This window comes from Electrona antarctica (genome assembly GCF_951216825.1).
Source record: "Electrona antarctica genome assembly, chromosome: 13".
NCBI classification, from domain to species: Eukaryota; Metazoa; Chordata; class Actinopteri; order Myctophiformes; family Myctophidae; genus Electrona; species Electrona antarctica.
The window spans coordinates 19,682,152-19,710,133 of NC_136794.1; the positions used below are offsets into that span (position 1 = coordinate 19,682,152).

At 40.4% G+C, this 27,982-nt stretch overlaps 3 protein-coding genes across 7 annotated transcripts; 2 read left to right on the plus strand and 1 right to left on the minus strand.

The window, feature by feature from the left end:
- The first annotated feature begins 1,315 nt into the window (after positions 1-1,315).
- On the plus strand, positions 1,316-13,292 carry gpr155a (G protein-coupled receptor 155a). Of its 2 annotated transcripts, none has more exons than XM_079518834.1 (16): positions 1,316-1,417; positions 3,096-3,601; positions 3,743-4,142; positions 4,904-5,072; positions 5,290-5,445; positions 6,254-6,337; positions 6,460-6,580; positions 7,001-7,085; positions 7,864-7,954; positions 8,521-8,713; positions 9,782-9,877; positions 10,974-11,104; positions 11,504-11,599; positions 11,688-11,752; positions 11,864-12,001; positions 12,342-13,292. In XM_079518834.1, the coding sequence occupies exons 2-16, from the start codon at positions 3,124-3,126 to the stop codon at positions 12,535-12,537; spliced, it is 2,499 nt and encodes an 832-aa protein (XP_079374960.1). In that variant the 5' UTR covers positions 1,316-1,417; positions 3,096-3,123; the 3' UTR covers positions 12,538-13,292. The 2 variants fall into 2 exon arrangements, with proteins under 2 accessions (XP_079374960.1, XP_079374961.1); XM_079518835.1 differs by having other exon boundaries at positions 12,242-12,529.
- On the minus strand, positions 12,535-18,411 carry scrn3 (secernin 3). Of its 4 annotated transcripts, none has more exons than XM_079518837.1 (9): positions 18,333-18,411; positions 17,331-17,430; positions 16,762-16,831; positions 16,178-16,359; positions 15,664-15,863; positions 14,909-15,121; positions 14,641-14,803; positions 14,374-14,554; positions 12,535-14,131 (listed from the first exon to the last, which is right to left on the minus strand). In XM_079518837.1, the coding sequence occupies exons 1-9, from the start codon at positions 18,340-18,342 to the stop codon at positions 13,970-13,972; spliced, it is 1,281 nt and encodes a 426-aa protein (XP_079374963.1). In that variant the 5' UTR covers positions 18,343-18,411; the 3' UTR covers positions 12,535-13,969. The 4 variants fall into 4 exon arrangements, with proteins under 4 accessions (XP_079374963.1, XP_079374965.1, XP_079374964.1 ...); XM_079518839.1 differs by lacking the exon at positions 18,333-18,411 and adding an exon at positions 17,632-17,739; XM_079518838.1 differs by lacking the exon at positions 18,333-18,411 and adding an exon at positions 17,553-17,687.
- On the plus strand, positions 17,743-27,879 carry cirsr (corepressor of RBPJ and splicing regulator). Its single transcript, XM_079518836.1, has 10 exons — positions 17,743-17,956; positions 21,101-21,195; positions 21,490-21,563; positions 21,724-21,737; positions 22,729-22,781; positions 22,877-22,925; positions 23,109-23,229; positions 24,450-24,556; positions 24,851-24,936; positions 26,460-27,879. The coding sequence occupies exons 1-10, from the start codon at positions 17,885-17,887 to the stop codon at positions 27,313-27,315; spliced, it is 1,527 nt and encodes a 508-aa protein (XP_079374962.1). The 5' UTR covers positions 17,743-17,884; the 3' UTR covers positions 27,316-27,879.
- Positions 27,880-27,982: the final 103 nt, after the last annotated feature.

Below are 27,982 nucleotides of genomic sequence, written 5' to 3' on the forward strand. Positions count from 1 at the left end.
TCTATGAGCAGGGCCTGGCTGGAAACAAGTTCTTGAGCTTAGCCCAGATACCCTGGGTAAATATAGATTTCATTTCATTTCATTTCATTTCATTGTTAATTTGTTATTGCTGTTAATGACAAGTCTGGCAGTGCAGTGGTAAGTCATCTAGTTTGGTTACCACTGGTAACCAAACTAGATGACGGGCGTTATATATCAGCACACACATACGATAATATAGTTTACCAAACAGTGGCAGTGCTACATAATCACACCAGATTATATCATCTTAATCTAAAACCCAATCTCAATTGCCTCCCTCAAGCCCTGAGCCCTGAACCCTCATTGACTTTAGTGACGTCAGCTGTAAGTGCTTGAGGGTGAGAGGCTGCAAGGGCTCCAAATTGTTGTGAAAGGAATGGGACAGCACTTTGAAGATATGAGTCTGTCATTCATGACACTTTGCATCACTTTATATATACCTTATTCACAGCCAGTGCCTAGGCCTACTGTACATGCTTGGCCTATTTATGTCTATCATGTCTATTTTAGTATTTAAGCTTTATTATTCATATATAATAATATTCATTATAAATTGCATTCCCATATTCTTTTACTTTGCTCATTAGTCATTTCTCATCATGTTTCCCTTATTATTATTCTTGTTATTAAATATATAGCCTATCCTTCCATTCCGTCTCCCTTTGAGAACAGTGAGAAAGCACTATTGTGTTTGTTGACATTCTAACCGCGATACATAACTAATTTGCATACTTAAATGATTGACGTTCGGAGGATCACCCCTCCTTCCCCTGGTAACGCTATGAACTGTGGGTAATTTCTTTGCCAAAATCAGCATCGATGCTGACTTTGGCAAAGGGTGCATAAAGGGGCGGGGCTGAGCCCTCACTGATTTACCGATTTCAAATGGGACATCCCTCAAGCCCTCGCAGACTTCACATGAACATTTTTTTCTCTGGAGAATCTAAGTACATTTTCTAATGTAAAAATGTGACAGACCAATATTATTATGAAGCAAACAAGATGGTAAATCAGGTCGAACAGATAGAACAAACCTTACCTTGAGAAAACAAAAGTTGTAGACTTCTTAAATTACCTCGGTTAACATGTAGTGTCTATGGAGTGACGTCACGCTATCACCACTAACCCCGAAAGGGGGCGTATTTAGGGGGCGGGGAAATTCTGTGAGATAGGCTTCGAGCAACACCGTCATACTACGGAGTATAAATTGTTGCGCTTGCGCATTGGTAGAAGCTCAAATCTAATATGTCGTTGAACGACAGTCGTTCTCCAAATGTGATTGGCTGATTCCCTCTGCGTCAAAAGAGCACTAATGAAAGTTGTAGGGGTGAACCCCCGGCTCGCCTGAAACGAACCATGTGAGCGAGGACGTGGACCAAGACTGACAATAACAATCGTAAGTAAACAGACACAACGTGATCTCTGATTATTATCGGTTTGAACATAGTGAGCTTAGGCTACAGCAAGACAGTAGGCCGAGTTTCACGTTGACAAATACCCCGGTAGTCACTAGTCGCTACCCGGTAATCAGTGATACGACCTAAAAGTCAACAGCAGTGAGCATAAGGAATGGTCGCTGATCACTACCGTGTAATTACAAAGTCAGGTTTCAGAGATAATGAGCTGCGTAGAAACTGCTCTCAGCACTAAATGATATAGTAAGTTAGAGCTGATGCTAATAAGGCATCTGTTTTTGTTCTTGATTTAAGTGTTATACATGCAATGAATCAATGATCCTCAAACTGCCTCGAGCTGGGTTGGCCTCTCAAAATGTGTTGGAGGATAGCCCTAGAATGGCTCTGTTGTTACGAAGTTAAATGAATGATCACAGACATTCTAGGTCTAGATACAGATACAGGATAGAATAGATCATAGATGGGCACCTCAATGTAAAATTGGCTATTTTGTAACGTTTAAAAAAAGTTACTGCAATGAAATGAAATGAAATGAAATGAAATCTATATTTACCCAGGGTATCTGGGCTAAGCTCAAGAACTTGTTTCCAGCCAGGCCCTGCATGGTGCATTATCCGACTTAATAACCGTTAACTTCTTGTTTATGCACCAAAAGGACTGGATATACACAGGTGTAGCAATTTAGCAATTGTAGAAATATAATTAGACCTTATTGTTGCATTTTTAAGCATGTTCTATTTTCCAAATATTTAACACCTATCCTGTTTCCAAACTGGTTCCTCTTGTCTTGGAGTGAGATGTGTGTTGAACTTGGAGTGGGGGATAAATTCATCTTTTGGTGTTGTGTACAAAGAACAGCTGTGGGCACTGTGCTTCTTCTATAAGTAGAATACATGATGTAGATGTCTGTGGAGAAGGAGAACATAATAACAATAATTCTGATGATACTCACAATGTAGCTACACTACATACTGTCAAACCAATGATGCAGATGACCTGAATCTACATATCTGCAATCAATACATGGATTAGGCTAGTAATAACTTTCTCTAAAGAAAGAAATGACAGAAATGTTATAATTGGCCACAAAGCAAAAACTCAAACAAAAATAAAGTTAATTCATGCTTGTTTTATCTGAAATGGGATGGACTAGTTACTAGTACAATGCACATAGAAAAATTGAAGATGCACCTTGCTTCAACCATGTACCCAAATTAGGTAACTGCAGAAAAAAAACATAACCTAACCTGTAGCACACGCTCAATTTTAAGGCATTTTATATTTCTATTTAACTTTTTTTATTTATTGACAAATATTTTATTTTTTAACACCTTGTTGCCAAACTGGTTCCCCTTGTCTTGGAGTGAGATGTGTGTTGGAGTGGGGGATAAGTTCATCTTTTGGTGTTTGTACAAAGAGCTGCCGTGGACATTAAGAAATGTAGTTTTGTTTTAGTTGTTCAAGTTTGTCAAGTTTTCTTTTTTCTTTTTAACTTTTTTTTTTTTTTTAAATATCAAGTTCTTTTTCTTTAATGTACAGCACATTGAGATGTTTTCTTTGAAAATTACCATAGATATACATTAAGTGCATTATTATGATTACATAATAGATCATTCTTTTTTGTTTCATTAACTAGCTACATTTCTTCCCTCACCGCAGCCCTCTCCCTCTTTGATATCTGCCCAAGATGAGTAAACAACTCCTGTATGATGATCATAAACCAAGCATGAGAGCTGACTGGACGACCACAATGGAATCTAACAGAAGTAGCACCTTGTTATATGTGGAAAATTCCACTTCTAGTCCCTCCATGATGTCTATTGACAAGCTCTTCCCTGCCCTCTTGGAGTGTTTTGGGATAATACTGTGTGGATACATTGCAGGGAGAGCAAACATTATTACATCCACACAAGCCAAAGGAATGGGACATTTTGTTTCAAAGTTTGCCCTGCCGGCACTGCTGTTCAAGAACATGGTTCTGTTGGACTTCAGCAATGTCATCTGGCCATTTCTGTGGAGCATCCTCATTGCCAAAGTGTCTGTATTTTTCACCGTCTTTCTCCTAACGTTGTTGGTTTCCAGTCCAGACAATCGCCTTAGTAAAGCTGGCCTCTTCTCTATATTTGCCACTCAAAGCAATGATTTTGCTTTGGGATACCCTATTGGTGAGTAGAATACGGTGAACATATATTTTATTTAGTATTATTGCCCCAATTATGACATACAGTAAAACAAACCAAAGTTAGCAAACAAGATGTTCTAGTGTTACATTGTTTTTTATGTCATTCCTCCCTCTCTTTCCTCAGTCGAGGCCCTGTACAGAAACACATATCCAGAGTACCTCCAATACATCTACCTGGTTGCACCTGTGTCCCTCATGCTGCTGAATCCCATTGGCTTCGCCTGCTGTGAGATCCAGAAATGGAAAAACCAAAGAGACCATCAACAGAGCAAGCTTACGATTCTTGGGATTGTCGTCTTGCAGGTTCTGAAGAACCCTATCGTATTCATGGTTGTCATTGGCATCGTCGCCAACTTCCTCCTGGGCCAGAGAATTCCGGCCTTCATGGTTCGATTTGTGGACGGTCTAGCGAACTCTTTCGGTGGAGCAGCACTGTTCTACCTGGGTCTGTCCATGGTGGGCCAGTTGGGGAAACTAACCAAGTCCACGGTTGTCGCTCTGATACTGCTTGTTACAGCAAAACTGTAAGTGTTTTACTGTGGGCAAAAGATATATGGAGATTAATCCTTTTATTGAGAGATATTTGGCCAGTTTTGTGTGTTTCAACAAAGGTATTTGGGGTTCTTCCTGGTTATTTTCATTCTGGTATGCTCCTCTGTTGCTGCTATCTTACTGATTACTGAATCCCCCCCCCCCGCCCCCCCCTTTTTCCCCTCACTGTATATATTTCTTTTCCCTTTTTACCTCCTTTTTGATGAATTCTTTTTTGATGAATTCCTGTTCTGTCTATAGAAGTGTCTATTTGTACGTCTCTAAATGTTTTGATGATTTGAACATGGTGGACCCTGTTGGAAACAAGTGTAATGCTTAATTGGGTCGTCCACTCACAGTTAACAGCCTTTGTATTGAGTTTGTGCTTGAAATGTACTGTAATTCTGCAAACTGTTAATAAATTCTTCAATCAATCAATCAATCAATCAATCTGAAATAATTTTCATAATCACAGGATTCGGTGACCTAGGCTATTTCTAACTAGCTGTTCCTTAGGACTGTACTACAACTCACAAAGGGTTAGGCCTCTGCATGTTCTATTGTACCAACAACATGCTATTTTGCTTGTCGCTTTTGATGACTAAGACCTCTCTTGCAAAATTGTAATCCTTTTGTGAAATCCGAGGCATGTAATGTGGCGGCAACAGTTTTTAGTATTTTAATTCAAGGCTACTGGCATTCCCTCGGTTTTAGAAGATGTGTTTTTAATTGTTTCCTTTTGTTTCCTATTTAGGTTGGTGATGCCCCTAATGTGTAAGGTCATGGTGGGAGTGTTGGATTATAGTAACAGCAGCTCTCTGAACCATTCCAGCCTTTCTAACTATGCCTTTCTTTATGGAGTCTTTCCCACTGCGCCCAGTGTGGCCATCTATGCTGCTCACTATAACATGGAGCTAGAAGTTGTAAGTCGCTATCTAATCAAGAAGTGTGTGTGTGTGTGTGTGTGTGTGTGTGTGTGTGTGTGTGTGTGTGTGTGTGTGTGTGTGTGTGTGTGTGTGTGTGTGTGTGTGTGTGTGTGTGTGTGTGTGTGTGTGCGCGTGTGCTACCTAACAGTTGTGTCATATAGCTTACATCTTGTGGTAAGTTGTTGTGTGATTCTTGTGTTTTACTATTCAACAGGTTACTTCTGGGATGGTTATAAGCACATTTCTCTCAGCTCCAATAATGTATGCCTCTGCCTGGTTACTTACAATACCTGGGATGGATCCTAAACTGTTGATGGATTCACTACAGAATGTTAGCTTTAACATCAGCATTGTGAGCTTAGTTGCCCTGGTGAGTATTAGCTGCCTGCACCTTCATGAAATGAGGGCTATCATTACCTACAGCTGCTGCTACATGTATTTGTGACTGGCTTTGTAGCAGAGAGCCCTTTCTGTTTGATTTGTTTGAAGTCATTATGCTTTATTTCAGTAAATTGTTACTTACTAACAAGGCATGGTTTAATGATAAAGCTCCTTTTCACTTAAATCCATTCATACTATAGCAGTACAATTACAGGGAATTTAGCTGTGGAGCTGACTGTTGTCTGTCTTTACATAATACTAATGTATCAAGTGACCACTCACCACACAGATATATTCAGCCAAGTACTGTAGCTGCAATAATAGTAAGACACACCTTCGCTATGTAAAAACAGTTGCAGCCAGGGGATGAAAATTGATCTGTTCAGTCACCAGCTGAGCAGGATACTGTGCCTTACTTCCTCATTTTATCTGACCTGAAACACAGAACTAATACCAATTTGTATCATACTTGTTTGAAAAGAGAACATGTTTTGTACAACTGTAGATTGACAGGTGTGTTGGAGAAGACCATGGGCAGACAGTGTGCACTAATTCATACTGTCCTTTTCAATTTTAATTGCTTTATTACTTTTATTATTATTGTGAACATTTCTAAAGACTTTCAGTACAACGTTTTCTTTTATGTCTACCCTCCTCTTCAGTAAATTAACTGACACCTGTACCAATCAACAGTGTTGGCGGTTACAAATACATGTGTCAACTTTGTGTCATCACAATTAATGAGCAAATACAATTTAATCACCTTTTTAATGCTAAATGTTCTGTTTGCGTAATAGGTATGGACAACAGCTATCATGCACATTGGCAAGAAATTTAAGAGACTACCTCACATGTTTACATTCAACCTGTTCTTGGCGCAGGTAAGCAACACCATAGCATACATAGCATACATTCATAGCAACACCAAAATTAATGATTTATCACTATTTTATTTCTATTTTCAGTTCTACTTTTGTAAATACTTGCATCTACTCCCTTCCAGTTTTCAACATGTATTGGAATGATCCTATGGAACTTCATTGTTAGAGAAGACACCTTCGTTGGCCAGATTTTGACGTTTGCATTGTTATATACTTCCCTCTACAGTACATATGTATGGCCAGGTATGTATACAGTCCACTGCCTACCAACATAAATACCGTTTACAATGTATCTGTTGTTCCTCTTTATGATATTTTATAATGACAGGGATTACATATTTATGTACTGTTGGGGTGCTAGATCCCAGGAAGTGTAAGCACAGAACACCTCGCCCAAAACCTTACCCTAAATAGTAATTTCCACTTAGTTGTGTGCTTTGTTGAGCATAGAAAATGGCAGAAGCTCAATGCGTTATGCTGTGATGGGTTGTGAGCTTGTAAAGCTACAACTGGCTAAGACCAGCTGGGATCTAGCTCTAACCTTTTTTTGTAGAACAAGTTCGAAGTTACTGTTTCCATTCGTTTCCACCACAGAGATTCAATGCGTGTTTATTTATACATGCAGTATGTGTCTTTGTATAATTCTTATTCTTTTTTTTTTAGGCTTAATAGCGCTTTCTCTTGTGCTAACAAAGAGTGGTGAGGAACTGAAGGTATCACCAGCTGTCTTGGTGATGGTAGGCTGGGGGTGAGTAAATGACTGGAAATGAGAAATGAAACTAATCTGGTATGCTTGGTTCACAAATGCTAAATTCGTAGACTAAAAGCAATGTGGGGCATATGGGCTAGGATTCTATACCCTGTGTCGCAAGGCAGCTTTATGTTTATGTTTATTTATTTGATATGGACATCACAATCACATTTCTCATTGCACAATTGTACAATTTGTAGATGCATTGCTTACAGTGTGTTACAGTAGCACAAGTGCTAATTTTCACCAGCTGTCCACAGGAGACTTTTCAAAAATACAGTAACACTTTAGTTAAAAAAAAAACCCCAATCAAGTACAAAAAAGAAGAAGTACACCCTCTGGACATGACACTAGTATGTTGCAAATAGTAAGTGTTCTCAAAAGAGGATTCATCCTTAAAGCAGAGTTCCCTTTACTCTAGATTTGTCTCATTAGGCAGACATCTAATCTAAATGCCTGAACAAGTAATTTATTTGTCTTTTAACTGGGTACAGTGGACACACCAGTTCAATTCTTTCTTTCTTTCTTAGGGGCTTTTCTGTTTTTGTTGCATGGCGACCCTCTGGTGTGGTTAGGACTTAAAGCCCAATCTACACCAATGATTCGCCATGCAACTCCTTGCAATATGCAGCTATGGCACACCTGATCTTGTCTCACGGCGGCACACCAGTGTGCCTCAGCATAACGTTTAGTCTACATTTAGCTTTTGTTTGCAAATGGCCACCATGAATTAGATGGCAACATTTCTGCTGTTCTGCATTTTTTCTGTTTCTAGAGTTCCGGCCTTTGTCACTGCAGTGCTGCTCATTTCTGGGGAGAAATTGCCAAACACAATTGACTCAGCCTTCTTTTACGGCAGACTACAGGTAATAATTATAAACTTCTCACTCCCTCAAACATCTGCTGAAGTTAACACCCCGAACGCCCAGGGTTATTTAATCCATTAAATCATAGTGCCCAGTGATTTATAGCAGCAGAGCATATTTAGCGACGGACCGGATGCTATCCCGGATGTGGCTGAAGTAGCTTGATGTAGCCAAAACACTCTCGATGCGATCGACAACGGGAGGTATGATTAATTCTAACGCGAGTAGCGACGGGACCGCGATGGGCCGTCTAACACATAATATTTTCTTAGAATTGGACGGAATGATTTAGATCAAGAGTTATTAACGTTTTAAGATTTTCGATCTCGTCGGCTAAAATGGGGGGGAACATTTTCGATGACGTCCCAACAGAAAATAACATTGATTGTTGCGCAACAGCCGCTCCCAGCCTGTGGAGTGATGCGATCGGTTTTGATATCAATAATCTCCGTCCTTTTGATCGATCTCTGTCTTGGGCGCATATTATATGTTCTGGTAATACTTATAGGACCTTATACTATAGGAAATGAGTTGCCTAACAACCTTCTGTATTTTGTTTTGGCCAGATAGCGTGCACCACGGCTGTGCTTGGCCTCAGCATACTGCTTGGAGGGAGCTCTCTGGTGTGTCTCAGTAGAGGGAGCTGGGACTCAAATTACCAAGTCCTTGAGAGAGATGTCTCTGTTGGCACTGCGGAGGACTCGAGACCTGTAGATGAACCAGGGAACCAAAATGTGTTGGAGACAGCTGTTCCATCAGGTAACCAAACTACAGTTAACTACTGTGTTTAACCGGATGATTAACTGAGGCACACAGATTTATTTAACCTTTACTGTAGCCTAAAGAGACCAATGTCTCAATGCCACTGTGTCTTCATCAGAGTTGGGCTGTCGCCTCACAGCTAGGAGGTCCTGGGTTTGTTTCCTGCTGGGGGCGTGTTCTGTGTCATCAGTGCCCATACCGTTGGTGGGGTTGGCAAAAGGGCCTTTCTGTGTGGAGTTTGCATGTTCTCCCCATGTCACTAAACATGTAATCCTGGTCTCTAAACTGCCTCCCCCTGGCCAGCCGGGGCACCTGATGGAGGGGAAAGGAACTGGTTGGAATAACATCCTTCCACACGATACGTCCAACCAGGGAAACTTCCCCCTGTCAGGTGAAAAGAAGCGTCTTGGACTCCTCATGCATTGAAGGAAACATGAGGTCAGTCTGTTGCTCTCCCCAGGTTGGCAGAGGAAGTGTAGCGCCCAGGATTACAAAAGACAATTGACACTGGGTGAAAAAATGGGTTACAAAAATCGTGGGTTAAAGATTTAAGGAAAAAAAAGCGTTGAGGGCAACATTTGAAGTGGCTTGTTTCAATCAAATCTGTGCATGGATCAGAAAGGGGCAGTGGGTGAGACATCTGCAAATCAACCAAATCTGCTATTCTATCAAAAGATTATCATGCAGTACCTTATGTCATGGTCAATGGGAAAAAATGGAGGAAAATGTTCTACCTTTTAGCCAAGTGATTCATAATTTAAGCCAGACTTTGTTTTGGTGTCTGGACAACAATAAGCTGTGTTGTGTTGACAACAATGCTGTTGGGCAATGGTTAGCTTTAGTATAATGACATGTAGCAGTGTATCAGTGTAGCAGATTTATGCCAAGTCTGACTCACCTTCAAGTAAAAACATGTCGGAAAGATCAATCTTTTGGGAACTGCTGCTTTCTTAAGATCACTGTAGTTGTTGTTTTGTGTCCTTCAGTCAGACAGAAGTTATTGAATAACTAAATAAATGTCAAGTAGGTCATACTTGCCACTCACTCACACATTTGTGTTGGCAGAGTGCCTCATATGCGACTGCGCCCCTGCCCAGCCCCTGGATCTGCCTGATATGATTATCAGTACAAACATGAATGGCGTGCCACCCACACAACTAGGTATTGTATGGTTTATCTGCTAACTGTTCTTCTTCAACACACAGCAACAGCAAAATGGTGTCGCTGTCGGGTAGAAACCTTGTATCTCCATATTTCAACTTCTCGCTAATTAATGCCGTACGTAAGTGTTGTGCAAAAGTAGCGAAAATAGCAGATCTACAAGCTCACAATGTGTCACATCCTAAGGTGAGCTTGTAGATCTACAATCTTTTCTAGTTTTGCTTAAGTGTTGTCTGTGGGTATTGTAAATATTCAACCAATGATAAGTGATAGCCACACAAGCCAGGACAAATTAATAAGTAACTACATTGAATCTATTAGAACAGGGGTTTTCAACAGGTGCTCCGTGGACCACTGGTGGTCTGTGGAGGTATTGCATGTGGTCCCTGACCATGCATTTAGTAATGTAAGATTGATGATGTTGATTTTTACATTTCCTTTCAAACTGAACTGAATGACCTGGTGACCTATGATGACCATCCATGTAGTCATTTACTGACAAGTTGGAGGTCAGGAAATTCAACAGAAAAAGGGAGTTAGAACCTCAAGAGGGGGAAGTTCACAGCATTATCTGGTTGAGTCATTATTATTAGTACATTATTAGTAGTCAATAATGGGCCATTGGTTGAGAAATAGTGGGATGTATACACATGGGATGCATACCACATGTTACAAAAGCACTAATATTAGTGCATGTACACTTTGTACAGTAACTAGCCCAACACAACAGTGGTTGATTCTAAGTCAGGGTGGTGGTTCCTCGTTCACAATCGGTTGAAAACCCCTGCATTAGAACAAAGCTTATTTTTTCCATTTCCTGAAAAGTTAATGTTTTAGACATACAAGATTTCCACCCGACAGCGACACTGTTTGACTGATAGGGAAAGTGTTACAGAATACTTTTCAAACAATTTAACAGACTAACGTTGATGAGTATCTTTGCATTTGGCCCAGTAGGCTATTTACTGTAAAATCGTATGCATTTTTTTGTCAAATTCATTCATCTAAGATTATCCTGATGTGTTCATTGTATTTGATGAACAACCCAGATTATATTGAGTGAATAGTCAACCTTACATTGTGCTGCCCCCCTCAGGTCAGTGTGGGAATAGCTGTGAATCCTCAGACTGTCTACTTGTCCAAGTGGAGCAGTTCCAGCAAGATGCGGATAAACAGTTGCCACGACATGTACTATTATGTTTGCTTCTGACTGTCAGTCTGCTTGCTGTGAGTAGCCCAACACTAATACCCTCTCCATTCATTTAAGTAATCATACTGCTAGATGGAATTTACTTCTGGTAGGGGTTGATACTTGAAGACAGTAGTGAGTATGTACGTATGTAACTTTAGTTATAAAGTGCAATTCAAAACAGGAGTTACAAGGTATAGGGTAGGGCTTGCATCTATAGAGAACAAAGTTTGTAGAGCTGCAAAAGCATTTGAAAGTCAATTTAGCACACTTTCCTGTGGTTTATAAGTTATAACCTGACATGAGCTGAAAGTCCTGCTGTAAACTCTACCTTTTACTTAAAGTTGTGAATCCTTTTAAATAACTTTTCAAAAATACAACTGGTCCTGTGTCTATATATATATATAATCCCTGTTTGTTTTCACTGCTTTTTATAGAATTTCTCTAGCTACCTGTGGCTGATCTTTAACCATGTTCCTGGGAGACTCTACTTAGAGCTGCAGTTCTTTTGTGTTGTGACTAACTTTGGCCAGGTAGGTCTTTTCTAAAACACCATGATTGTGACTACAGGTAATAATATTCACTATGTCTGTCTTGACAAAATATGTATTCTTTCATCAGGGATTTATTTCGTTTGGACTTTTTGGGCTTGACAAAACGTTGGTTATACTACCATTCAAGAAAAGGTAATTATTTTCTTTTCACAATACATTTCCTCTGTACTGTCTAAGGGTTTAAGATACTTAGTTCAAACCTCTGATAATCAAACAACGTTTGTTTTTGTTAATTATGTTTAGGATATACCGCCTGTGGTATGGGAAGGAGAGGGCAGAGCAACCAGAGACTGATTTACCTGAGGATATCAGGATGACCTGCACTCAGTTCAACAAATACCACAAGGACCAATGTATTAAGGACATTGTTCACAAGAGAAGGTGAGGACTCATTGTGATATTTTCCAAAGCAGACCTCTTGGAGAAAATGCTGTCTGGAACATGTGCCTTATTTGATCCAGTTTTACTGTTCAAAATACAGCCTGTCACTTTCATGATCACAATTACACATTATATGAAAAGTGCATAAACATATTTTTAGACACTGTGTAAAAATAAGTTATTACAGCTGTGTTGCATGCATTGTGCTAAGCATGCCTCTCTTGCGTCCCGTCCTTTAAGCAATCTCTTCCCACTCATCCGCTCTGCCATACACCGTTACCCGTGCAGCGATGAAGACAACTTAATTGGCCCTTGGGGGAATACTTCCTTTGACTCACAGGTTTGGGAAGAGCACCATGGTGGACACATTTCAAGGCAGTGATCTCGTGGAGTGGCTCCTACAGGTGGGCTTAGCACAGGACCGAGGTGAGGCGGTGCTCTATGGGACTCGGCTACAGCAGGGTGTTGTACTCCAGCACATCCAGCAGGAATATGACTTCCAAGACAGTAACTTATACTACTGCTTCAACACATGAATGTTCAGGATTCTCTTTTTATTTATTCGAAAGTGGCCAATTTGCTTTTCAGTATAGGGAACGATTCACAGTATGTTAAAATGTGACGGGCCTCAGTAATTATTTAATAGGTGTCATATGATACCATAATGCAACCAGCTGGGAACCACACTGACTTTTACTTTAATGAAATGTAACCGCATAAAAGCATGACTCTCACCAATCTCGAAAGCCTTGCGCTGGCACTGGGTGATGAATGAGCTAGCAGGCAATACTAATATTTAGAAGTGAGTCAAGTGACTTGAACATTTTGCTGCTTTTTACCATTTGCACACATTATATAGGTTCAACCAGAATATTTTGGCATTATGTTTTGTTATTGCTTTTTATAAATAATAGCCCAGGTATATTACCGTAACAATAATTACCATATGATGGTAGCGTGTGGGCTCTAACCTCCTGAATGCCAATGCAAGTCGGTCAGAACTCAGGGAATGTAAATGCATATTATGTGTAAATGTTTGGATTGAATGAAGGGGAATGTATTCGCCAAGATACTGTAAGTGATTAAGTTGCTCAGTTTATATGGAACAAACTATGCAAAGTCAATAACTATATTTGGGACAAAATGTCACAAACAATGTTGCTTTAGCCTTAACAAGACAGTTGTACGTATTTTGGAAATATGGAACAGAATTGTGTACACTTATTTAATAAGGAATGTTTATTTGTTTTGTCAGTTACTAAAATAAATGAGCTTATGCATTTTATGCCAAGGGCTGCATATTTATTATGTTTAAAAAAATAAATGACATTTGTGAACACTTAAGTGCTGTGCTGATTCTTATAAGGCGATTTCTCATTTTATACAAGCTTATATTTTATATCAAGCTTAGCAGGATTTTGTAGTTGCATTAATAAATTAGATGCAATAATGTATTGCATCTAAAAATTCTAAATACTGTCTCTGTGCAAAGGAGTACTGTATGTATCTAGTGGTCTGCTTGGCTGAGAAGTTACAGTATACCGTACAAAAGTAAAGTAAAACTTTCAACTTGAGACATGTCAGAGGTTCCCAAACAGTGGGTTTTGATTGACCCATTTTTGGGTCACGGATCGGTTGCATGTACATTTCTAAAATGTTCAATGAAATTATTTATGAAGAAATGTAATTAGTTTCCTTTTTTCCCAAAAGAATCAGAAATGTGCACACAAAAAAATCCCAAAGCGTTTAATTGTGAAAATAGACTATCTTCAAGCTCACAACGTGTCTCGATGCAACATGTGAGTGGCATGTGAACAGCTATGTTCTTCACTATTAAATAGGACTTAAGTCATTCATTAATAGTGTATTTTTGTAAGTTTGAGTTCCAGGGAGATATTCAATTTCTCTTTTGAGTCTTGGGCTGAAAAGGTTTGGGAACCCCTGAGAGGTTATACAGTAGACCCATTCTCAACTTTTGCTATACACCGTCATCTCCTCCTGAACAGAGTTTGTGAACAGATTCACCACCAATGTAGAGTCCTGAACACCATTTGATAGAATGTTCTCCATCTCAGCCATCTTGTCTTTTTCCAGCTGCCTCAGATTTTCTGTAATCTTCTTTCCTCTTTCCTGAGGGAAATAAAGCAGGTAGAAAATCTTCAGGCGGAAAATAGTAAAGAGTGAAACTAAAACTGGTGTAACGACAACTGAATTCTAAACTATAAATGTATTTTAACCCCAGGCATATTAAAGTCTGAAGGCATAAGTCACTTCCAAATGTGGCTCTTTTGTGGCAAATGGATTTGGTGTAGTATCAAGGGGGAAAAAAAGAGGACCAAGTTTACTAAGAGGGTTTACTAAGTGGTCTTAACCTTTGTGGTTTCAATGATGGCAGCCACCACTTCGTGTTTGATGAACAACGGATGTTTGCGATCAGGCTTGCTCTGGAATCGGGGTTTCTTCTTCACAGGATCATCAAGACCATAGCTGGGAGAGCATGTCAGCTTCAACTGTTTAATGCCATTCACAAAGATGAATGGTTTGAAAACGGACCTGTCACAGAAAAGGATCATCCAGTGAATTAAGTTTATAACAAAATGTGTTACTTCTAATGCAAAAGGTTTTGCTGTACTAACTACCTTTCAGGGTCAGGAGTTGCAGTGAAGTAGTGGACCCCTGGCAATGCCGGATCCTTGGGTATCATTGACACCATACTTCCTGTTGTCATAAACATCCCCTCCATGTTGATACCGCTTTCTTTATCTCTTAGGATATCCATCATAGTGTCAGCAGTGATGTGGCCTTCAGTAAATATTATAAAAGTATTTGGTGGCTTAAGAATCATGAACAATCTCTTCATCAAATATTAACATTATTATTATTACAATGAATTGCATTGTGACTGACCATTGCTTTTTTCCAACAAGTTCTTTCCCTCACAGTATCGGCTGCCGGAGGCCTCAATTCTGGCTGTAGTCAAGAAGCTATAGACTTGAGCAAAGCTGAACTGTGTCTTTCCATCCCACCAGCCTTGGCTCCTGGCATATTCCCTCATTCCTGGATGTTCCTTGTCTATCTTGGTTGTTATGCCATATTCATTAGAGATGTTACGGTATCCATCTAGCAGGGTAAAACATTGACGTAAGAGATTAAGACTACTACTATACATGCAATAATAAATAAAGCACAGGCATTTTTACAAATGAGCTAATAGAGCCTGCCTGCTTTCACGCCTTACCACTCGTAACTAGGTTGTAGGAAAATCCAACCACCCCAAATGTATGTTATTTATACTGTATTAACATACTCTTCTACTCTATCTTTTTATCTCTGTAAATCAACATTGTAAAATCCTCTGTTATTTAACTCAGTGTACAAATGGAATGGATCCATTTGGTTGCTAACTATCAATCACTTAGCTGGTGAACCCCCTCAAGGACCCCTGGGAGTCCCGAAACCCCAAGTTCAGAACCAGTGCTTTTAGATGACACCTCAGTTGCTTGGTGTGATAGAGGATTTCCCATGACTGCAGGGTCATATGGTTGATCCTAATGACGAAACGGTATCCATGGCCTTAACTTTGGAATTTTGCAGGGCATGTGATGGGCATGCTTTGTGATCTCAGTCTAGTATGCTGTGTTGAAGATGTTGCATGTGATTACCTTCCACGTTCTCTGCCGCCCAGTATTTCCCAGATGTTTCCAGCAGCCATGCCTCCTTCCTGTCTGAGATAAGGAAGCTGTTATGGTAGGTGAAGCCACTCTCATCCTCCATGCAAGATCCTCCCTGGCCATATTTTTCCAGCAGCGCTGTAATGACATCGACAGCTCTCTCAGCAGTGTCCGCCCTCTCAAGTCCAAGTCTAGAAAGATTAAGAGATAACAGATTCATGCTTTGGCTCTTTGTGATCTTTTCTCACAGTGAATTCCGTTTATAATGTAATGTTTGACTCAAACATAGTTTAATAGGAAATGTCACTTAATATTTGCACGACTATGCATTTACAATTTTATTAAGCAATAATAAGGCCAACTTGATAATAGTTGATACATGATACATTGCATGGTAATGTTTCAAGACAAATTTAAAATTGAAAGGAAATCAATTATTACAAAAACAAATGAATAAAACCTGGTTGTATAAAAAGCATATATTATCCATCTGGAGAGCAATTACCTGACCAGGTCCATGCCAAGAAGAGCCTCCTCATCGTCTGCACTCTCTCTGCCCCAAACTGCTTCATTTCCAATACAAACCTGGTGCTCATTTGCCCCCATTTCTGCCCCCCATAGCCAAGCAGGTCTGCTCAACACAACAGCATACGTGTGGGTGGCCTGTTCAATCTCTATGTACGTGCACTTTGAAGAAGAACAAAGAAGAGCAAAAGCTGTCAATGGATATTATTAAACCTGCAATCCAGAACTTATTTTGATTTGATACAATATAACTAGAACATCTGCAGTAGTTGGAACTTGGAGCCCAGGTGGTCTCCCTGCAGATCTACAAGTACAAGCACATATCTACAAGTACAAGCTCATATTGCAGCACAAAGTGATGCGCTATGAGCTTGTATATCTGCTATTTTTTAATAGCCAACCAATGTGCTATATTTAGCCAAATCTAAAATGACATAGATGCTTTCCCGGTTATAACGTGTTAAAGTGAGACCAGGTTACATACGTATTGCCGCTTTGAATTATGAATTCAGCAATGTTCACAGTTTTAAGCAAGCAAGTCAGGATTTGCTTTCCTATACCTACCTCAACCTTCTCTCCGGCTTCATAGTCTCTGGCAGGAAAGTAAACCACCTCCTGAACTTCATCACAAGGCCTGTCAAAGACAGACAGAAATTTTAGTTCATGATTAATTGTCATACAAATTATTGCTATTAACGACATCATTGTGTTTTTTTATATTGAATGTCAGATCAATCAAAATGAATATTCAGTTTCCGTTTTAGGCTATGTCTATGGCCAAAACAGCCCATAGGCCTACTGTAATTTTATACTTTCAGAAAAAGACATTTGTGGAAAAAAGCAGATGTACAAGCTCACAATGAATCACATCACGGCACTTTGTGAGTGTGTAGATCTGCTATTTTCGAAAGATTTTGTAAATGTATATGAACATTTTTGAAGATGAATTCATAGAGATGAATGTAAACGATATACGAAACGAGATCATCACACAAATAATTGTGATTATCTTAAATAATAAATAATAATTAGGCAATTATGAAGTCGAATAAAAAACTGTGACTGCTGTCATGTCAGCCTGTCACAATTATTTAATATTTATGTCAGGCTTCATACTCGCCTGACAGCTATACCTGTCAGAGTTTTTTCCAAACACAATATGTTGTCCTTCGGTGGATGGAGGCAGGGCCACGAAAGTGTCACAAGAGGACGGGTACATCGTGGCAGGTATAACTATGACAATAAAAGGAAAGAACGACCCGTTATGTTATTCTACACAAAACATAGCCTACTGTTAATCCATCCATTTGTAACTCTTTTAAGTGTACATTTAATTTTGCTTTAAAGACCCTTACGTTTGCGGATTATTTGGATATTTCACAGTTAAATTAACGTTGGCTGATCAATGATCGTCGTGAGAGATATCCTTCTTACCAATGTGCTCAGTGACTTTCTATTTCCATTCCACAGACCAGACTTTAGACTCCCAACTTCCCAAGCCTCACGTGACTGCTTGATCCGGAAATTAAGAAGTCACGTGACACATTTGTTTACGCACTACGCAGTCGTCGTGCGTCACTCACTGCGTCAGCCCTGGCTAGCGGGTAGCAGCAACTACTAGCAAGTTAGCTACTAACTCATTTGAATCAAGGTTTCAGTAAGCTATTAGCTAAATTATAATTCAAACATGGGGAAGTCGTTTGCTAATTTTATGTGCAAGAAAGATTTCCATCCTGCGTCGAAGTCAAACATAAAAAAGGTGAGTGTTGTTCAATGTTTACAGACTTTACATATACGCAAGATAGCCCTCTAAACTATGCTAATTGTATGCTAACCTACGTTACCATGGCTTTAGCGTAGCCCCATATGGGACCGCTCATAGATATCATCGAGATCTCAGAGCTACAGATTTGGCTAAGCTAATGCTACAGTGATTACAGATCAACACTAAATAGTAAATACCCCACGTCAAATGGCGGAAATATATAGGCTATTAGACAATTACGAATGACATAACCGAACATATAAATAGGTCGGTAATTCTCACTAGCTCAGGTCCAGGCCTTAGCGCTATGTACCAAAGAACAAGATTCCTGCACATGATCTCAATGGTCAACAAAAACACCTTGACTAACCATGGTCCATAAAATTAAATACGGAGAGGTCCCAACAGTTTTAAGAACATGTTTCAGACAGGTAAACGAGGTACACAACTATTTCACCAGAGCCAGTATTGCAGATGATGTGCTCCCTGCTTTTAAAAGTAAAGTGGGCAAAGGCTCATTCATTTATATAGGAGCCACACAGTGGAACAGCCTGGAAACCAGTGTTAAACTGACATTCAATTTGAGGACATATTAAACAGAAGACTAAACAATTGCTACTGGAAAAGGTTCCCCTATAAAGGGTCATCTTAGAGGGATGGATAGGGACGTACTTGTTGTGTATGTAATGTATAAGTACTTTTATGTGTTTGTGATGTATTTTAAAGTATTGTTCCGTTCAGTGTGAGAGGACCTCAGTGGAAATAAGTCTTCGGACTTTACTGTGAAATCCTTGAATTGCTGATTATAATGTTGTATTATGATTGCTTTTCTAAATAAATCAAATCAAATTAAAAAAACAAAAAAGACCCTAACAGGTGTGCTCATACAATTGTGCATACATTTCTTCGACTGCATGCACCTCATGGTACCACAGCACCTCAAAGGCCCTTCAAACAAGGCTCCAGACATCCAAATAAACTGGTCATGCTACTACTTGGCCTTACTCCCAGAACCCACCTCACCCATGCCCATTTTGATAGACTGGAGCCTGGAATGGCTTAGGGTTGACGACAGAGTACAGCAACTTACAATGGCGATTATGAGCCTGGTCTACAAGATTCGCTACACCACCAAAATACTCAACGAAGTCCACAATCACAACGCCAGAGGGACAACCACATCAACCCAGATTCTGCTCAAACAAGTGATTAAATTAATTTCGCTCCCATGCCACTAAAATGTGTAACACCCTACCAACAGCCATTAAGAAATGTGAATCCTTAGACTCCTTCAAAACCGCACTCAAAGAGCACCTACGGACGGCTGCAATTCGAAACGGGCCCCTGTAAAAATCAGTCAAAGTCCCCCCTCCCCCTGTTTTTTTCCCCCATACCGTGCATGTTTTTTCATGTATGTATGTCCATTTCAATTCAAAGGAGCTTTATTGGCATGAGAAAGCATACATTTACATTGTCAAAGCAGGTGTCATTTCGGCTAGCGCTGTGTGACCTGGGGTTTGCACTGTTGGAGTAGTACAGGAGTTCAGTACAGTACCTATAACATTAACAGTATACTGTAGTTTGTGTATATGTCTTTAAATGTTCTGATAATTGAAAATGGAGAACCCTGATGTAAACAAGTATTATTGCTTTTTCTGGTTTCATGCTCATAGCAGTTTTGTATTGACCTAGGGGCGACTGTGGCTCAAGAGGTAGAGCAGGTCGTCCAATGATCCATGGGTCAGCGGTTCGAATCCCGGCTCCTCCTGGCTACATGTCGAAGTGTCCTTGGGCAAGACACTGAACCTCAAATTGCTCCCGATGTGCTGGTTGGTAGTTGGTACCTTGCATGGCTTCCACCACAATCGGTGTATGAATGTGTGTGAATGGGTGAATGTAATGCACAATCTATGTAAAGCACCTTGGATAAAGGCGCTATATAAATGCACCATTTACCATTTTACCTGTGCTTTTGCTTGAACTATAGTACTGTACCCATTCTACTAACTGAATACAAATTGCAATCAATCATCGTGACTCTTCGGGCATTTGTTTTCATACAGCAGTCTCTCGACTTAAAGTCGCTACTCACCAAAACAAATAATTTTAAGGTGTTGGAAGCCTACTGTATGTTGTAACACTCACCCCCACACCTTTCGTCTAAAATACACTTTGGCCAGAAAATAAAATATTCCTCTGGATGGGAAAATGTTTTAGTTACTCCAGTGTGCTACCTACATATCTGCTCAATGGAAATGTTCTATCATTATTATTGTCTCCACCAGGCCGAAGGCATTAGGAGAGAGTATGTTTTGCACTCCGTCCGTGTGTGTGTCCGTGTGTCCGTCCGTCCGTCTGTTACCAGCTAATCTCCGGCACCGTTAACCCGGTCGATGCCAAACTTTGCACACACACTCCCTGGATGCCAACGATGAACCTCTGCCCCACATTTTCCAGAACGGCCTGTTATAGCGCCACCATGAGGCAGCTTTTCAAATTTTTTACCTAAAACTGCACCGATCTGCGTGAAACGTTGCATGCACACTCCCTAGAGGCCAAGGACAAACCGTTGACCTGCATTTTCCGCATGTGCCTTTTATAGCGCCATCAGGAGGCCGACTTTTGTAAAACACATTTTTTGATATTACTCCTCCAGATTCTGTCCAAAAATCTCACAAATCGTTACACAGTATCTCTATGGTCATGTGCTCAAGTCGGATCTGTCCGATATTTCATATTCCATCCTAATTGGCTATAATTAGCTTTCACAGTTTGCAAGATTGCCCCGTTTTGAACAAAACCCTCAAATCATGAACGCAGCATGCAATTTACGTGAAATCTTTCACACATTTTCTTACTAGGCTGAGGAATATATCCCACCCTTTTCACATTGGCCTGTTATAGCGCTACCAACAAGTTGATTTTTGCAAAACACATTTTTGGAACAAAATGCCTCAAAAACATGTTTATATTAATCCTAAACATTTTGCCAAACATCTCACACAGTCCTATCCTCCTGGTGTAGACCTGTGCCCAGAAGGGCACTTTTTCTAGTTGTTATTACTTCGCTAAGTATAGTTTTTCCGACAAGAAATGTCTTTGAGATTATGAAGTGTCTCGTATGTTTTTATTTTACAGGTATGGATAGCAGAACAAAAATTGACCTTCGAGAAGAAGAAGCAAGAAGATCTAATGGGGGCTTATATGAAAGAACAGGATACCTACAACAACAGGTGAGGTTACAGTTGCTTGCTTCTGTATGAACTACATTTATTTATTAAATAACAGCCTCCTTAAATTGACAGAATTTATTTTTGTACATATGCATGCATGTCCAGAACATGACTAATATAAACAAGGTTTTATGAAACTGCAGCATTAGAGATAAGTGTGGTAGTAATTTCACATGATCACTGCTTTTCTGCTAAGGAGTCAGATAATTATACATAGGTTAGCTGCTTAAAAAGCTTCTTTTATTATCTACCTTTGTACTGACATTGATCGATATAATTTCCTCTCTACCATAGAGTGTTGATGGGGGATGATCGTGTTAAAAATGGCCTCAATTTCATGTATGAAGCTCCCCCTGGAGTCTCCAAAGGTAACTCACTAGTATTCACTATCGCCATAGGCTGATGGTTTATTGAATGATTATTATCCTCCTATTATGTTCAACATGATTGTTTTGGAAAGCACTTACCGGTATCACTTTATTTTAACTCTTCTCTCTTTTCTCCTTCATATTTGTCTCCTTGCTGTAGAGGAAATAAAGGAGGTAAAGAACATTACCATGCTAACGCATATATACAAATATAACTGCTTTTTACCCAATTTTAAAGGATCATACCATCATTACATGTCATTGACTTGACGTTTACATGGATTGCGAATTTGCGACAATCTGACTATTGGTCTTATTGAATATTCTAAAATAAACTACTCTAGGACAACACATCGGGAACAATGCAAGTTGAAATTGCATGCCAAGTTTGAAGTTGTCTGAGTTATGCACAGGACAGACAGAGATTTTGATGAATTTATAGATAGAAGATAGATATGACAATATTTGGATCAAGTTGTTTAGATGAGCTGCCGGCGGTATAAGAGCTGGATTGTGGGCCTTTTTTTTTTACCGCCATGTGTCTGCACATGAGGCAGCACAATCCCCGCTGATCCAATCGAGAAAGCCTGCGTCACTCACTCCCCGTCTGAAACGGCCTTAAAATACAATATTACTATTCTGATTCTAATCTGATTATGCATGGATTATATTATGATTATATCCGGTTTAGTTTTGCCTTTGTTTACATTTTCTCCATATTTATTTAAAATACTACCAAATCTATCTGAATCTTTGAGTCAGTATTGACTGTGAACTTTATTGTATAGCTAAGAACTAAGAAGTCATAGACATAAATCTATATTTTCTCCAGGGACTGTTCAGATAGACTTTTCAGATCAGTCCACACGTTAAATCAATGATAATATGACTTTGACAACATATAAAGGTGCCATAATGTTCACTATATCTCAAGCAAGTTTCAAGTCTCTGCAAGTACATTTTCATACTGTGCTGAAACTTCCTCAAAAAATTAAGCCAGGTCTTCTGAGTATACCGTGTAGTATACTGTGTGTCTATGTAGTTAATGGGGTTAAACATGATATAGTGACAAAACTGGTATGGTCTTTTAAGTTGTTTTGTTAAGTAAAACAGGTAGTTGACATCATATTATTGTATATCTTAATGCTGTTTTTCTCTTCCTCAGGAGGGGGAGTCAGACTGCAGGTTTGAGTGGCAAAAGACGGCTCCTCGAGAGAAGTAAACATGATATTTACACAGTATACACACACATCTTTACCATTGGAATGTGTAGGTCTTCAGCATTAAGACCTATTTTCATTTCTTTTTTCCAGGTATGCAAAGGATGACATGACTATTCGAGATCAGCCATTTGGGATCCAGGTGGGTGTTTAATATTTTGAAATTAACCCTTTTGATCCTGAAACAGTTATATTCATTTGTTTTCAAATTTGAGTAAAGGTCCCTATAAGCTTCAAATTTATCTTGACATCCAGCATTTGCTTGTGCCTTTTCACAGATTGTTGTAATATAGACATTTATGTCTACTGACCTTTTAATTCTCAGGTGCGCAACGTCAGATGCATCAAATGTCATAAATGGGGCCATGTGAACACGGATAGAGAGTGTCCTCTCTTTGGCTTGTCTGGTATCAATGCCAGCTCTGTGACTCCAGAGGAAGCACCAGGTAACCTACATTTTAACCCTTATAAACAATATCATTGAAACACAATTTAGCTTGCTGTTCCTTTTGGCTCTAAGTGGTCAAAGTGGACCAAACCGGTAAATGGTCACACCCCCCCTCATACTAGTAGCAGGGGATAAAGTATAGTTTTAGACCGCGTGTCGAACATTGCGAAGTTCGCTTAGCCAACTTAAGGCTCATACATAGTCTGGATTTTCGGTGGTTAGGTGACCACCGAACTACAACATGACGTCACAAGCCGTGGTGAAGAGCAAACCACCGCCACCGCTCCAGCCCTTCTCTCTGTTTTTACTCACCACCGCTCAACATTATTTCAGCTCTGGTGGTCAGCTCACCACCGGAAGGGTGGTCACCTCAACACCGAAAATCCAGACTATGAATAGGCCTTTAGCCCTGTTCGAGTTGCGACCCCGATATGGACATAATAGTAAATCATGTTCTGGCGAGAGCGGTTGCCCCGACTGCCACTCAAAGTGGCTACTAGCCAATCACAGCGCATCCGTACTCAAACGCGAAGGGGATTCCATGCTCGCAAGCCCGAAACTATGACTCAGACATATTGGTCGGATCGGTGGTGCGACGTAGGTGGCCCTCACACCACAGCGGCCCGAACTCTAGATGTGAGGGCCGCCTGAACCTTTCAATTATAATTGCGTTTCTTTAATTTAATCACTGATGTTGATTGTCGATTAAAAATGATACAAATATTAATTTCAATAAAATATAATCTTTTGTCATTTAAACAGGAATTTACTCAAATTGTGTTTGACTGGGATATGTATGTTTCCAGCATGAGCCGTCCGTTAGTGCTGCAGTATGAGACATAGAACAGCACTCCTCTGGTGTTTCGGCTGGGTTCATAGTCTCATGCTGAATCTCACTCCTGCAATCAGGGAGTTGAGTACTAAAGTAACGTGTTTACTCTGGAAGAGTCCAGTGCAGCAGTGTTGATGGTGGAGTGCGGTAATGGTGCCCCTCCTGTGACCGGAGAAAAATGCAATTATTGTATATTCCGATTCTCTGTAAGTGACGCTTTGGTAAAGAATGATATTGTATTATTTGCTCAGCCGGAAGTGGAGTGAGTTGATTTGGTGTCGTATTCTGTTAACAAATAGCCACCTTTAAAAATTTCCGCTGTGGAGGTAGTGGGTTGGCATGGGCTGACATCAATGGGACTCTGAGGCTGTGATTTGTGCTAACAGGTCCGTCGATGCACCCCTCGGAGTTAATGGCGGAGATGCGGAACAGTGGGTTTGCCCTGAAAAAACATGTCCTTGGAAGAAATTCTACTGTTTGGGATCCATCACAGGTAATTGTCAATCTCACCCACCCCATCTTTACACACACAGGTCTAGAGTCTAGACATAAGGGTGTATCTTTTTTTCTACATGTGAATGCTATAAAGTGGCCAATTATTTACATTAAGCACTGTTATTCCATTATAGTCTAGATTAGTCATGTGTTAAAGATTTGATAAAATGTTCAAACCAATTTGTGTTTGCGTAGGTATAGTGGGATATAGTTTTGCATCCACAACACCACAAAATAGATTACCTTGCTATTGCTTTCTTTGTTTAAAAAAAGATGTATGTGTCTCTGGTAGGAATATGTAGCTAGTGATGAAGAACTGGATCCTGAAGTGGAATTTTTGAAGTCGCTAACTACCAAACAAAAACAGAAACTCCTCAGGTAGGTCCAAAAGAAATACTGTAGTAATGCTTAAGGCACTGCTTATAATTGGAAATAATAATAATTTAGTTCAGAGATCTTGCCATGTAGGCTTTTATATATATTTTTTGCTTTCTTTTTGAGCGGTGCCTCCGCTCCATCTATGTGTGTCCCTATACGTGTCCGAGCACGTAAAGCTCCAACACCGTAACTCTATAATTTCTCGACTGTTTCGGACGTGGGAAGGCTCGCCGGATATTTCTCAAATGTCTTTTCCAAAAAGAATCACAGTACAGAACAAAGTACACTACAATACATTATAGAGCACAGTACAGTATTTCCAGTCATGGGATAAACATGGGATACAAGGACAGCAAGGCAAACATTTTAATTGTGTTGTCTGGATTTTGTACACATTGTAGCGAAATGTGACACATTTCCCAACTCTCGACGAGAGCATTGACTTACTGAGGGGCACTGATTTGTATGGAATGTTTGTCAAATTTTCAGACCAGTTTGTCACAAGGTTTTTGGTTGAATCATTCATCATCCGCTCTTGCCCGATGCAAACAACATCAATGGAGTGGATGGTCAAGTCTGGGAGAATTCAGCCAGGGCAGGAACAATAAATCAAGCGCACTTTTTACACACACAGACGCTTGCACTAGAGGGTAGCACCCGAGAAGGATTGGACCTGGTCCGAAACGGAGCCGAATCTAAATAAACCCAGGCATAATGGATCCGGTCCGAAAGACCCGTAGTATGCCCGATGCTATATTATGCTTATTCTCACCATGACATGACTGCTCGTAATAGGAGCGTCACCCCTGCCTCTGGTCTCCGACGCAGCGGAGAGAGGAAAGAAAGGGTTGCATAAGTGTTTCTTCAGTGAAGATGTGTCATAGGAAACGTGTGTGTGTGTGTGTGTGTGTGTGTGTGTGTGTGTGTGTGTGTGTGTGTGTGTGTGTGTGTGTGTGTGTGTGTGTGTGTGTGTGTGTGTGTGTGTGTGTGTGTGTGTGCGCACATCGAGATTCCATTCCAAATCGCCGTCAGCCGTGGCGTGAGATCTTAGAATGTAATTATTACAACGCAAACTATATATATAAGTAGTCCTTGCAGGTATTATGCATGTCAGATGCCCTGACCGAGACCCGCAGTTTTGAAATGGAACTGACCCATGCCCCCAAGGGTAAGTCAATATTTTGTGCCCGAACCGGCTCGGTTCTCTGTTCAGACCTTGGGTGTTCGGTCCTGGGTGGACCCGTGCTACCCTCTAGCTTGCACACACTGGCACTAAGGATTGACAGTCACAACAATCCAGGAAAGTCGCATCACTTGTTAGGCATGTTATCTTTGTTGGGACTAAAATTTCATATCATGACACTGGGAATTATTTGCGTGTACTGCCAATCTTTTGGTCTGTATTGTGTAACTTGTGTAACATGTGTATATATACTGTTTATAATGTATACAGTTAGTGTGAGAAAACATACACTATTATGACGTGCATTGTACATTAAATATTACTTTTCATAATTCCATAGGAAACTTGATCGCCTGGAAAAGAAGAAGGACAAGAAGAAGAAAAAGAAGAGCAATAAAAACAAAGGGAAGCACAAGAAAAAGCATGAGAGTAGCAACAGTTCCAGCAGCAGTGACTCTGACTCCGACTCCGACAGCCACGGCAAATCTAAGAACCAAAAGAGAAAGAAGAAGAGCAAGAGGAACGACTCCCGTCATGATACCGACGCAGGGAGTGGGAACAACCGCTCTCCCCACAGGAGCAGGTCACGGAGCCCTCGCCATGGAGATGGCACGCAGAGAGGGATGGAACGGGGAAGCGAGGAGGGCCAAACGCACAGCCCCGAGAGGAAGAGCAAGGTGCAGGAAGGTCGTGAAAGGCAGAGGCGTGACAGCACTGACAGACCGAGACACAGCAGCAGGGACAAACAGAGACCTGACTGCAGAGACAGACAGCGACGTGACAGTGGGGACAGACAGAGACATGACAGCGGGGACAGACAGAGACATGACAGCGGGGACAGACAGAGACGTGACTGCAGAGACAGACAGAGACATGACAGCGGGGACAGACAGAGACATGACAGTGGGGACAGACAGAGACGTGACTGCAGAGACAGACAGAGACATGACAGCGGGGACAGACAGCGACGTGACAGCAGGGACAGACAGAGACCCAGCAGCTCCAAGTCTGGCCCAGAGAGGAGCAAGAGCGACAACAGAGGCAGGGAGGGTGGGGGTAAAGACGGTCGTCACAGTACAGATGACCAGAGGACCAGGAGCAGTGCAGATAGACAGAAGGATGGAGTGGTAAATGGGAGGAGCAGGAGCAGGGAAAGGGGGAAAGAGAAAGGAGTAGCCCAGGAGTTTGGAAAATAGAGAAAAGAATCAACACAGATCAGTGAAAGCACTGTGTCCTTTTTTTTTTTAAATTACATTATTTTATTTTAACACAAAATTAAATGTTTACAATGTTTTTTTGTTTTTTGTTTTGTTAATGATTATAACAAACTGGACCGTCCCTTATTTTCATCCGAGATGGGAGAGATTATATGCGGCAGCGGGACTGGTTTTCTTCCAGTAGGTGGCAGTCATGGACTACAAATAACGTAAAATTGGCCACAACGCTTTTTATTTGTATTGGCTTGTATAGGTTAATTGATTCCTGCAGAGTGGTTTTCCATCTGTGGCCCTTTAGTAGTGTTGGAGACTCGTTTGTCGTGTTTATTTGACCACCGGTGGTGTCGTGAATAGATAGAATGTGTTCCTCCGATGCTTTGCCTAGGCCCCTATTGGAAAATTGTATATCTGAAGGTTCTGGATTCCTCCACACAGGAATGTATTTTATCCTCGAAAATGAAAGCTTAAATTGATAGCAGCATGTAAAGGTTTTGTGATCACGTGTATTGTACAGAATTTTAGTAAAAAAAAATGTGCCGACGATCTTTCGTGTGCCTATATGATCTTTTATGTCAAATAATAAATAGGCCTATTTCGTTCTTCGGGTCAATATAGTCTACTCTGATAGCCACAGCAATTCTAACTT

Coding starts and splice junctions, on each gene's coding strand:
- gpr155a (XM_079518834.1), top strand. CDS start 3,124: ATGAGTAAACAACTCCTGTATGATGATCATAAACCAAGCATGAGAGCT. Junction 11,105..11,503: donor TGACTGTCAGTCTGCTTGCT/GTGAGTAGCCCA, acceptor TGCTTTTTATAG/AATTTCTCTAGCTACCTGTG. Junction 12,002..12,341: donor GACATTGTTCACAAGAGAAG/GTGAGGACTCAT, acceptor TTTGACTCACAG/GTTTGGGAAGAGCACCATGG.
- cirsr (XM_079518836.1), top strand. CDS start 17,885: ATGGGGAAGTCGTTTGCTAATTTTATGTGCAAGAAAGATTTCCATCCT. Junction 22,782..22,876: donor AAGACGGCTCCTCGAGAGAA/GTAAACATGATA, acceptor TCTTTTTTCCAG/GTATGCAAAGGATGACATGA. Junction 24,557..24,850: donor CTGTTTGGGATCCATCACAG/GTAATTGTCAAT, acceptor TGTCTCTGGTAG/GAATATGTAGCTAGTGATGA.
- scrn3 (XM_079518837.1), bottom strand. Junction 15,864..16,177: donor CTTGGCATGGACCTGGTCAG/GTAATTGCTCTC, acceptor TAATCTTTCTAG/ACTTGGACTTGAGAGGGCGG. Junction 14,132..14,373: donor CCATCATTGAAACCACAAAG/GTTAAGACCACT, acceptor TATTTCCCTCAG/GAAAGAGGAAAGAAGATTAC.